We start from the raw sequence: 12500 nt of genomic DNA on the forward strand, positions 1-12500 counted from the left end.
GTGTGTGTGTATATTTCTTCCAAGTCGCCTGAGCAACGCCATTTTAGCCTTAGTATATATACTGGGTGTGCGTATATATAGTAACACTTAGCAGGCACAAATGAAGCATGATGTTAAACAGCAAATGACAAGGAAATACTATATACATGGACAATTAAATAGAGGACAAAGATGGTCAAATTCAGACAAAGGATGCCCTAGCGTATCAAGACAAAGTTTTTATTTTTAATTAAAATGTTTAGTTTGAAAAGGTGACGTAACTCTGAGACAGCTGACAGAAAAATTAGAACTGCAATTCCTTGGTGATAATGTTAATGACAGCAAAATATTGTTTAATTAGATGATTTCAGCATCTGGATTAACACTCTGCGAGGGATGTTCCTATGCTTGCCTGCGTTTTCACACTTTACAGACATTTTGTCATCTCTAGGTCATTAGGAAAGAATTTTTAATGATTTCATTTTAGAAGCAGGCAGTTCAAGTTACATCTAATTACATGACAATAATAAGCCCTACACCGGCTGCAGCTAAATATACACATAATTAGTTAGTAAAGGCTTGCACATCACAGAGTAAGAACGCAGCAATTGGGGGGGGGGGGGTCTCAACTATACTCACAATATAATTAACAATCCAAGGTCATTGTCATATTATGTTACAGCATTTAAGACAAGGGCACAGTAGTAACTTACATTATATACTAAAATGTAAAAAAAAAAAAACCCCAAGAATCAGCCAGGCTAGAATATTTGAAATAACTGGCACCAGGCTGGGTACAGGTGTAATGATAGCGACTATATGGAAGAGGTTGAGGGCTTTACCAGCAGCACAGAAAAATATAAGGCAGATGGGCACACCTTAGGGGTTTGAGTTGATGACCAGTTACCAGCCTGTCCCACTCCCTACCCTAACCCTCCCTCCCCGGTGCCTGACCCTAACCTCTCCCTAGTGCAGGGGTCTTCAAACTTTAAGGTAGTGTGGGCCACATTAAAAAATTGACGAAGCCAAGGGCCACTAAGCTATACTGCAGTATTTAGACTCTGCCCCCTCCTCACACAATTATGACCCATAACTGCCCCCTTCTACAATTTTAATTATTCCACAAAACTGCCCCCCTTTATATAGTGCCTCCAGTATCAGTCCCCCCCTCCCCAGTAGTGGTACCCCCTGATGCAGTGCCCCCAGTAGTGGGCCCCCCCCAGTAGTGCCCCAAGTAGTGGTCCCACCTGATGCAGTGCCCACAGCAGTGCAGACAAAGACATAAAAAAAAACCCACGTACCTGAATGCCCGCTCTGGCTCCTGCCGCCGTCCTCCCGGGCCGGCCCGCTATGCATTACTCACTGCACGAGCCGGAAGATGGAGCTCATGAGCCCGGCTCCTGCAGCGTGCAGCAGTCAGTGAGAGTGTGTCTGACTCTCATTGGCTAGCTGCCAAAGCAAACACACTGCCGGCGGTGGCTGTGTGCTTGTTCCTGTGTGTAGTGCAGACTGCACTCACTGCGGTCTGCACTACAGTAACCATTGGCGGGCGGCGGGGAACAGTGGCCCGCGGGCCACGGGTTGAAGACCCCTGCCCCAGTGCCTTACCCTAACGCTAACCCTCCCCCCAACCACGCTACTTACCTTCGGGATTCCGGTGGTCAGGATTCCGGCGCCGGCATTCCGAGCACTGGAATCCCACGGTCGGGATCTTGACCACATTCCGGTTTTACCACTGGACAAATAGGCAATGCAAGGGTGGCTTTAATGATGTTCCTTGCACACTCATTATTATAATATAAAATCAGAACACTATCTATTCAGGTGATTGGTGTCTGAAATACACTCCACTGTCTGCTCAGCAATGTACAAACATATGGGTATAGTATGTGGACCGTACACTCCACTGTCTGCTCAGTAACGTACAATAATATGGGAAACAGTATGTGGACATGCGTTCTAATTACTGTGCGTATTAATTTCAGCCACACCCATTACTAACAGGTATATAGAAACAGGCATACGACCATACAATCTCCATAGTTCGGTGACTTTCAATGTGACACTTTTATAGAATGCCATCAAGACAGTTTGCAGGAGCGTTTTAAGATTTTAAGAGAGGAGGGGGCCTGTGTGCAGCCTCCATGGAGACCCCCCCCCCTCCCTCTCTCCGGCAGTGCAGTAGGCTCTAGCTTTGTACCAGCGTCTATCGTGCAAGCGCAGATCCTTGGGGACATCATTACTGCGCATGAGCAAATCACCGGGAAAATGGTCACCGCAACTTTTTCCCAGTGATTAAAGTCTTCAGAAACCGGCCAACGTGGGAGAGGTGAATATACAAACTATATGGGAGCATGATGTGGGGCCCCCTGGACCCAAGGGACTGTGTGTTCCGCACACCCTGCACCCATTATAGATACGCCAATGTCAATTTGTCAAATTTCTACCCTGTTAGAGCTGCCCCCCCAGTCAACAGTAAGTGCTGTTAAGTGGAAACATCTAGGAGCAAAAACAGCTCAGCCACGAAGTGTTAGGCCAGACAAGCTCACAGAATGGGTCCAAGCACGCAGCAAGTAAGTCTGTCCTGGGTTGCAATCTTGACTTCTAAGTTCCAAACTGTCTCTGGAAGCACCATCAGAACTGTTAGCCAAGAGCGCCATGGACTGGGCTTTCACGGCTGAGCAGCCACACAGAAACCTCGGATCACCATGCCAAACATCGGCTGGAGTGGTGTGGACTCTGGAGCAGTGCGTTTTCTGTAGTGACAAATCCTAATTCATATGGTAGTCTAATGGTTGAATCTGGGTTTGACAGATGCCAACAGAATGCCCTTTTCTTTTTCAGCATGATAATGACATTGTGCCTGATCCAGAACCTGACGCAATTGCCAATGTTTACGCAGATTGAGCGATTGTTAGTCATTGCGCATGCACAAGAGCCGCACTGCGCATGCGCAGCGATTGAATTGCGATGTTCACGCAGATGATTCACTCGCAAAGTGAGTGACAGGTAGTCAGCGTTTGGGGAGGTAACAGAGGGGTGACTAGAGAAACGCAGGTTTGTCGGTAGCATTTAAACACTGTTTTGCGGCGTCCATAAATTAGCCACTGCATTCTAGCTCGCAGCATGAGAGACCTGTGTGTGTCAGGAGACCCGCTGTGTCTGTGACAGATTAGACTTACTCAGAAGGCTGATGGCTGCCTGATCTGCGTTCTGCCTGATGGTTTCCGGTTTTGTGCATGAGCAGCGGGTGTGAGATGCTTTCAGTGGGCGTCTCTAAGCACTGGATGGCAAGTAAGTCATTAGCATATTTTCACAATTGCAATCTGCGAGAGACTGCAGCTACGATGGCATTTGGGTGCGGATCTGAATCAGGCCCACAGTGAGGTCCATCAAAAAATGGTGTACTGAGCTTGGCATGAAAGAACATAATCCATGCAGCCATGTACCAAGATCTAGCGGAAGCCTTGCCAGAAGAGTGGAGGCTGTTATAGCAGCAAGGAGAAGACCCACACCATGTGTCCATATGACCGTAAAGAGTATATTCACCAATATGAGGTCATGGGTTCGATCCCCACCATGGCCCTCACTGTGTGGAGTTTGAATATACTCCCTGTGCTTATATAAGTAACTGGTAATAATAATAACCACAACAATAGTAACACATTTTCTAAGTGAGCGGAACAACAAATGGCAGGCTTCTCTTCCTGTTACATTATAATGCTGCCGGTCACCTAGCAGAGCTACCTACAGTATACATTCCCGGAGACATTTTGCTGATGAGAAGGTGTATCCAAGCATACAACACATGGTATGGTCTTTTGTGCGTAGTAATAATAATATTTATACAGCATTTTTTTTCCAATAGGATTTAAAGTCTGCATTTAAAACACAAAATATGCTTAACAGAAAAGAGAAACATTAGTGAAGGGACAATAGTGAAATGCGTGAGTTAATACCATACCTCCTGTTACTCATGCACCCTGGTAATGAGTCATTGCCCCAGTGTAGGGTGATCATGTCCCCTACAGAACTTTGCCCAGAGTGGTGGGGTCAGAACTGGGCGATATGCAATGCCCATTATGGCTTGCTTACTAAATTCAGCTATAATGTTATTTTTTTGTATTTTAGATTTTTCAATATATATTACCATAAAAAGCACAGACAACAGGAATAGCTGGTAAGAACTGCATTCAGGATATAGAGTAGTATCAGTTTTTAACTAGAGGTACAGTTCCTATGGAGAAATCAGTTTCTGGAGATTATGGACAAGATACCAATAAACATCCTGTAGCCTAAATGTGTACTTCCATCATACTAGCTGACTTTGCAATGTAACCCGCTATGGTTGCACAAATCTTGTCACCCACTACAGTAAAACGGGATGTAGTTTGGAAGCAGACGGTCTAAATCCCGACCGCCGGCTTCCAGATGTTCTAATCCCGGCGTGGTACTAATGACAGGCGTCTCAATCTAGACGCCTATCATTAACCAGACGCTGGAACACTGACGCCCGGCATCCCGATCGAAGTGATGCCGAGAGCGGACAGCCGCAGGAGGGGGGAGGGTTAGGTTTAGGGCTCTTGGGTGGGACTTAGGGTTAGGCACCCCCCCTGGGAGGTTAGGGTTAGGCTAGGGGAAGGGGGGGGGGGTTAGGGTTAGGCACCCCCCGGGGGACTTAGGTCTAGGCGGTGGGGAAGGGGGGGGTTAGGTTTAGGCACTTGGGGGAGAGGTTAGGGTTAGGCACCCCTAAGGGAGGGTTAGGGTTAGGGGGGGGGAATTAGGTTAGTGATACTTACCTTAGGGACGATTGGGATTTTAACCCTTGCCGGGCTGCCGCTATCAGGATTTGAACCGCCGGACATGCGTCCTACTACACCCAGTAAAACAAGTGGTACCACTGTGTGTGTGGGTTGGGAATGTGGCCATAATGACACTAGTCTACTCACCAGGCAATGAGGGAGAACTTCCCAAAATTTAGACATCCCGGGAGAGAAGGCAAGTAGAATATATTTGCTATAGTGAGTGTCCCTTTACTACCTGCAGAGGATTACTAATCTACTATTTACAGTAAGAGGATAAAGTGGGGGTTAACTATCTGTACATAAACTGACAATGGGAGATTAAGAGTCATGAAATGAGGCATTAATGAGCACTGGCATTGAGGCAAACATCCTCATTTTCCCCCGGTTATCTATTATGACATTTTTACAGGTTATCATCATTTATTTATATAGCGCCACAATTTTACACAGAGCTGTACAGAGAATATTTGTCATTCTGATCAGTCCTTGCCCCACTGGAGCTTGCAGTCTATATGCCCTAGCACGCGCGCACACATTTTTGTTGTTAGAAGCCAATTAACCTACCAGTATGGTTTGGAGTGTGGGAGGAAACTAGAGTACCCAGAGGAAACCCACGCGAACATATGGAGAACATACAAACTCCACACATATAGGGCCTTGGTCGCAAATTATCTTGAGACGTGCACTGTTACCAACTGTTCTTAATTTGTGAAACCAGATATTAAACATTTGTCCATGGAAATTTGTCTCTCTGTTAAAGTCCCAATTTTCCCATATTTATGAAACCAAAGTTTTAAAAACGCGAAAAATCACATAACTGCTATCTTGGAACATGACAGACTCCTATGAGTATATTTACTAAAGTGAGAGATGTTGCCCATAGCAACCAGATTCTAGCTATTATCTTCTAGAAGGTGCTAGATAAATGTGAAGTAGAATCTGATTGGTTGCTATGGGCAACAACACCACTTCCAAAAACTCTCACTTTAGTTAATATACCCCCTATAACGCCTAATAGGGTGATGTTTTTGGAACCCTATTCATGCAATCATACAAAATATATTTAAAATGTATGTTGCACAACCCGGGTTGGCATGTTAGAACCAACATGAAAAGCTACAGCCACAGCCTATATATGTGAGATACAAGATTAGAGGTAAGCAGATATTACATGGTTCCCTAACCTTGCCACACTGTAGGTGACATCTGTACTAGGCACTGTGTTGTTAGTGTTGTGTCTGGTTGCTGTTGTTGAAAATGACAGAATAATAAAATTACATTTTCCCCCATTATTATTTCCAGACAGGTCCTGGTGATGGTTTGTTGCCTCTAATAAAGCTTCAGACTGAGCTGTCAGCTAGGGAAATGGCAAGAGAGTAAGGCAGTGCCTCCATAACATTCAATGTACCCAGGGCTTTGGTGATAGGTTCCGCGTTCCCTTATCAAATTTAATGTGAGTGCTTCAGAGTCTATCATAGGGCTGCAGCTGAGTCCCGGAGGGATAAACGCATTCGATCAAGTCATGGTGCTGAAGATTTTGACAAACATAAACATATTAGGAAGGATTGAAGAGCCAGAAGCCTTACCTGCTATGGTATTAAGAAACATCAAATATTCGAAGTTAGAGATCTCCCGTCGCTGCCAACGCTGAGTCATGTTGGAGGATTTAAATAGCTGCCTGGGAGTAGCCAGTGATATTCTCCTATTATGACAATAAAATAAAATACCACATTATAACAGATAACAAAATACAATATGTGTAAAAGTGAGCTAAGAAATTAAAAGTATAATTTTACTAATAAACAATTTAGCATTCATAAAAATTGTTCTGATAATACTATTTATTTCCCATCTGAAGAGATTGTGCGGGTTGCAGGACATCATACATGTACGATTAATGCATGTTCCTGCCTTTGTTAAATGACATTACAAACATCTGGGATAGGAACGGAGATGTGCTCATGATGAGCATCACAGACAGTTTGATTGACAGCTCCTTCCTCGTCTGTACAGCTTCCATGATCTAATAGAGACTTGTCAAAGCGGTCTTAGCATTATGAATATATGAGATCGACAGGGACTGCTGAATAAAAGTGCCCTCTGAGTGGTACTGCTTTCTGTATTTTAAGATGTTAGTGAATTCTGCAAATACCTATTATTTTATCTGTGCTACTTTTTCAATGAACTGCTCATACAAAAGAAGAAGTCTTTTCTAAGATCATGATTAAAACATTAGTCGTTAAAATCCGTATCAGCGCTGAGCATTATAAACAGGTATCATAAAAGTAAAAAACTAAAAATATCCTATGTCTGAATAAAAGTAACTTACTGACACACAAATACACACAAACGATTCTGCTGCACGTCCCTAGCCCTCCAGATATTTTGCCTAAGGCACAATGCAATATAGGTGTTAAGCCACGTATCCACTTGCCGATTAAAACGAGCGATTGAACGACATCGTTATCGTTCAATTGCGCATGACTCGGACATGAAAATGTCGGAAACGATTAGCGATGCGCACTCCTGCTGTACGTTTCCGACATCAATCATTGCATGAACATGCTGGTCAATTTGCCAATAACGACAGATTGGGCATGTTCGGGGATGAGGGAGGGTGCCTGCACTGAACGACATATTGTTCACTGTGGGCACCGACTGAACGTTTACGATGTCATAATCGTTCACACGTTCCTCAGTCGGCAAGTGGATACGCACCTTCAGTGTGGGCAGTCCTACAGGCTTAAGAACCTACAGCACTTAGAAAACGATACATGCTCAATACTCGGTGCATTGGTTGTTGTCACAGTGTGTCAGTCTGGAAATTGTGTCAGAAACCAGCTGTGTAAAGCTTCTCAGATCTGCAGAGTACAGCATGTCTGCCAATACATCTGATGTTCACGTTCCATTAATACTCCACAATACATGCCCATTAAACGGATCATGTCGCTAAATATACTGGAGGCATGTTGAAATGAAGTACTGTAAAAATGAAGGAGAGAGGATATGACGGGTCTAGCAAGCAATTACATAACATATTTATGTGGTGTGGTCAGAGGTCTCTCCAATTTGTGCCAGGTCCATGTTAAAAGATCTTATTGGAACAAAGAAAGTTATTTAATCATCTGCTGACTATATACCATGCAGAGCTATGACCAGGCATCCCTAATATGAAATGTTACATCCAGGAGTAAAAGAAAATATTTGAACCCTTACACAAACATACCTGGCTTGTGGTAGGCCATAGCTGGTGCCCACTCCAACACGAGGTAGACTGTACACAACTTTCTTTACGGTGGCTTGATCAGGAAAATTAAACATAACTGACGCTGTAAGGAGATGGGGAGGTGATTATTTCCATGCTAAAACACCAGACCTACAATTCAGTAGGTGATCACAAATCTTGCCAACATCAGAGGCTTGGGTATAAATGTAATAGTCTGCGAGGCGCCGCAGCCGCAAGATTTTGTCAATTTAGCCGCTAGATTTAAATCTCAATAATTTCTGGGGCACACCAATCTGGATTTGTCTTTGAAAATATTGAATGCCACGAGAAATGTGACTAAGCTGCGTCATGCGCCCCATCGTCAACCATTAGTCTCTGAATATGTATCTGTTTCGCATTGCTAATGTGATAAAAGCACAAAGTATGCATGCCCTATACACCACTAGGGCATCTGCGTGCTATGGCAGTAAGACAAGGACACTAATCTGAGAAAAGAGGCAGAAGACTGGGAGCTGATATGACTGAGCCATGACATGAGTCAATCCACGCAACATTGTGCGAATCTACACTGCCACAATTGTGCGAAAAGTACAAATACTAAATACTCGGTACACTACAATCCTATTAGACACAAAAGAGAATCTAAAGTGCGAAAGCCCAAAACTAGCTATCCATGGCACAGCATCTAAGTCGCTCAATAGAGAGCAAAAACGTTAGGTTATTACAGACAGATGTGTATGGAACTCTGGTGTATAACAAGTCAGGGGTAAAAGTGTAATGGTATTTTTTAAAGTATGGTTTGCTTTACCTTTAACCGTGATGTAGTTATATTCCCTCCACCGGAAACGCCAGCTGTCAGAACCCTGACATTGGAAGGTCGACCACAGGACTAAAGATAGGCGTCTAAATCCTTACGCCTATCTTTAGCCCGACAACGAAATCCTAACAGGGGCCGGCATCCCGAATGAAGGTAGGCGGGGATTGCTAGCTCTTAGCAGCGGGGGGGATGGGGGGATTTAGGTTTAGGCACCCCCAGGAGGACTTAGGGTTAGGTACCCCCCTGGGAGAGTTAGACACCTCCCCTGGGAGGGTTAGGTTAAGGGAAGGGGGGGGGTTAGGGTTAGGCACCACCAGGGGGAGGGTTAGGCACCATACCGATTCCCTTTAACCGTTGTTTAATAAATATCTACATTATATAATAGCCCTAGAATAATTGAGGGTTATGGAGTCAGAGATGACACCCACAAAAATACGTAACATTTTTTGTGGCTGTTTGTCTCTAAAAAATATTACAGGGATTTTAACATTAGTTACCAACTTTCTTAGTGTATACAGGGGTTAATTCAGCATTGCACGCAATTGCAATGCTGAACGCAGCTTCCCGATTATCGAGTGTGCAGAATGGGTCCTACATAATTGCACGCAACGCCTTCGATACCTCTGGCTGATTGACAGGCAAAGGAATTTAAGGGGTGCGGCGGCGGCAGTCGGCATTTCCAGAAACGGGGGAGTGTCTGCCCCGTTTTCAGGGAGTGGCAAGGCCAGGGACGCTTTTTCCTGGCCTCGCAAGCTGGTCAGTCTGAGTAAGCTAAGGCTTACTCAGCTGGCTGGCAGCCCGATGGTCGCGGTGGTTATCCCAGCCTGCGACCGTGGTCGTAGTGCTGGGAACGGAAATGCAGCAGGGGGTATCATACAGCGGGTAACATACAGGGGGTGCCATACACCTCCTGCTGCATTTGCATATTTACAATGACGGAATTACAAAGCTGCCTGAAGGCAGCTTTGCAATTCCGTTCCAAACTGAATCACCCCCCATAGTGTCAGCAACACTTGTGTGCCATACATAATGCCTGACTTAGCAACAATATTATAAGAATTTTAGTGCACTGAGAAAAATAAAATATACTCATATCTATACATAAATATACAGACATTCGTGTAATGTTCATCATCATATATACATATTATCTGTACATGTAATATGTAAGCTTCTTTTTGTGATTTACACTTTTTTTTTTCATCTCTTTGCTTTGAGTGCTTATTAATAATTTCGGGTTTTTGTGGATGAGGGGGGTCAGTTGACCACCAGGTCTCTGTACACATGGACCTCTTTCTATGAAGGCACCATGGTTTTCCATAGAGTGAAAGCTTGCAGGATGAGTCTAGAGAGTACGTAGAATACAAGCGTGGCTTGCAATATCCTGTACTATGCTTGCAGTAAGAATAAGCTAGTAGATAGAATGACACCGTTAATGCCTAGAATATCATGTGTAACTCACTGCGGTTTGCCATGAACACTTCCAGAGCTGTGTTCTGCAAGAGGTACCGCCTGGAGAAGACTGCTCGGATCTCGCTGAACATCCATTTTCCATGTAGGCCTTCTGTGTAAGCAAGAACCTAGCCGAAGAGAGAAAAGACAATACATCAATTATATTGTTAGATATTTATTCCAATGTAATATTTTCTAACTCTGTTTTAATAAGAAATGTGCACTTTTCTGCTGAACCTCTCTCTGTGAATTCATTATCATCACTTAATAGAAGAGATTAATTAAAGAAAGGTTAGTCCTTGAGGATCAGCTGCTTTTGACTATAACAGGAACCTATGGGAAATACAAAATGAAGACAATCTGGTATGATTGAATGGTCTCGGAGGACAACACTTGTCAGACATGTTTGAATAAAGTTTTTTTAATCACACTGCTTATTGTTATCCGCCTTTCCTCTCATTTACCACCTTGCGTAATGATGGAACAACAGCACATTCAATGTTCTACCGGCTCTACCCAACAAAAACACATCCAGACCTAACTGCAAACGAATAAGTGCCTAGTGATCAACAGTAACGTTGGAAGACGCGCATGAAAATTAAGCTGCCATTGCGTGAAAACAGATCTTGTAATGCCAATACACAGATCATCAAGGTTTATTTTTCTGGGCTCTTCTTGCTGGCGACCAATATTGCCTCAATCATACAATACATTTTTAATAGGAGTATATATATATATATATTTATTATATAAAAATCACAGAGGTCCGACTCTCCCTTTGAAATAGTAATATGCCGGGTGCCCATAAAAGAATAATATAATAAATAATATACTACACCAGTTTATGTAGCACTCCTGGCCCAGAATAATCAGACTCATCATCAGATGTCAATTACGTTAATGAATATGCAATCATTCTGGGCCAGGAGTGCCGCGTCAACTGGTTTAATTATATATATATATATATATATATATATATACACATACACACACATACATAATAAATATATATATATATATATATATATATATATATATGTATATACATACATACATACAAATAAATTTTTATATGAACACAGATATCTGGGCCGGATTATAGGAGGTGCCCTCACACTGTCGCCAATCTTGACTGGAACCTGGCCACGCACCATGGCCAGGTACCAGGTCCCGGCAGCATCACAGCACACCGGTTTTCACCGGCCGGCAGAGAACCTGCCGTTTGTTTGCTGTGTATTAACTTTAATTAAGCCTGAAAAATAGATGGGTCCTTTCAGACGGCACGGACAGGGCACGCTTGCCATGGTATAACCGGAAATATCCACTGACAAGGACAACTGCCAGCCCGTATCTGTGCCGTCACTGCAAGTCAGTCAAGTATATGTTACAATGTTTCCTTTCACACACACCGGACGGCTTTTCTGAGCTTGTATTGCTGCTACTGCGCATGCCCAATACATGAAGGAAAAAAACCACAACATTAAAATCGTCTCAAAGCCGTTCAATGCGAAGAGAACTGTTTGCCGGCAAAAAAAAAACGCCCAGCTTTGACAGTTGTTTGCCAGCCGGTGATAACTGGCAAGTGTGAAATAGCCCTCTCACTGCCACTGATTGACGGACCCAACAGTGGCCGTCTATGAAAGCCCCGCCACCTTGTTGACATAATTCCGTGATTCAGGGGTGCATATGAAGGGGGCGGGGTCTAATGCTGTGAAGTGCCCACCCCCATCAGAAGGCTAATGGCTGCTGCAGCAGGTTTATGTATGCGCTCCCTTCCTCCCTCTCGCTCTCCCACTTTGTCCCCTCTTCCCTCCTCTATCTCTCTCCCCTTGCTCCCTCTGTCTCCCTCCCTCTCTCTTTCCTCCCTCCTTTTCGCTATATTGTATATATAGCTATCCTTATCATATATATATATATATATATATATTTATTTATACATACATACACACACAGGTTGAGTCTCCCATATCCAAATATTCCGAAATACAGAATTCTTTTGGCTTGATTGAGAAAATGAAACCTTTCATTTTTGATGGTTCAATGTACACAAACTTTGTCTAAGGCACAAATTATTACAAATATTGTATAAAATTACCTTCAGGCTGTGTGTATAGGGTGAATATGAAACATAAATGAATTTCATTTCTGTACACAAACTTTGTTTGAGCCACAAAACTGTTTAAATTATTGTATAAAATTACCTGTAGGCTGTGTGTATATA

The 12500-nt window shown here is 43.5% G+C and overlaps 1 protein-coding gene across 11 annotated transcripts in view; it reads right to left on the reverse strand.

Annotated features, from left to right (window-relative positions):
- Positions 1 to 12500, reverse strand: part of NBEA (neurobeachin) — a 634796-nt gene that overhangs the window by 100236 nt on the left and 522060 nt on the right. For all 11 annotated transcript variants that reach the window (XM_088460223.1, XM_088460224.1, XM_088460216.1 and 8 more), the window contains 3 exons: positions 10290 to 10407; positions 8011 to 8113; positions 6371 to 6486 (listed from right to left, as the gene is read on the reverse strand). In XM_088460223.1, the coding sequence (XP_088316349.1) occupies positions 6371 to 6486; positions 8011 to 8113; positions 10290 to 10407 (337 nt within the window). The remainder of the gene's footprint in view (positions 1 to 6370; positions 6487 to 8010; positions 8114 to 10289; positions 10408 to 12500) is intronic.

The sequence above is a fragment of the Taudactylus pleione genome, unplaced genomic scaffold (genome assembly GCF_031769625.1).
Source record: "Taudactylus pleione unplaced genomic scaffold, aTauple2 ptg000043l, whole genome shotgun sequence".
In the NCBI taxonomy this organism is placed as follows: domain Eukaryota; kingdom Metazoa; phylum Chordata; class Amphibia; order Anura; family Myobatrachidae; genus Taudactylus; species Taudactylus pleione.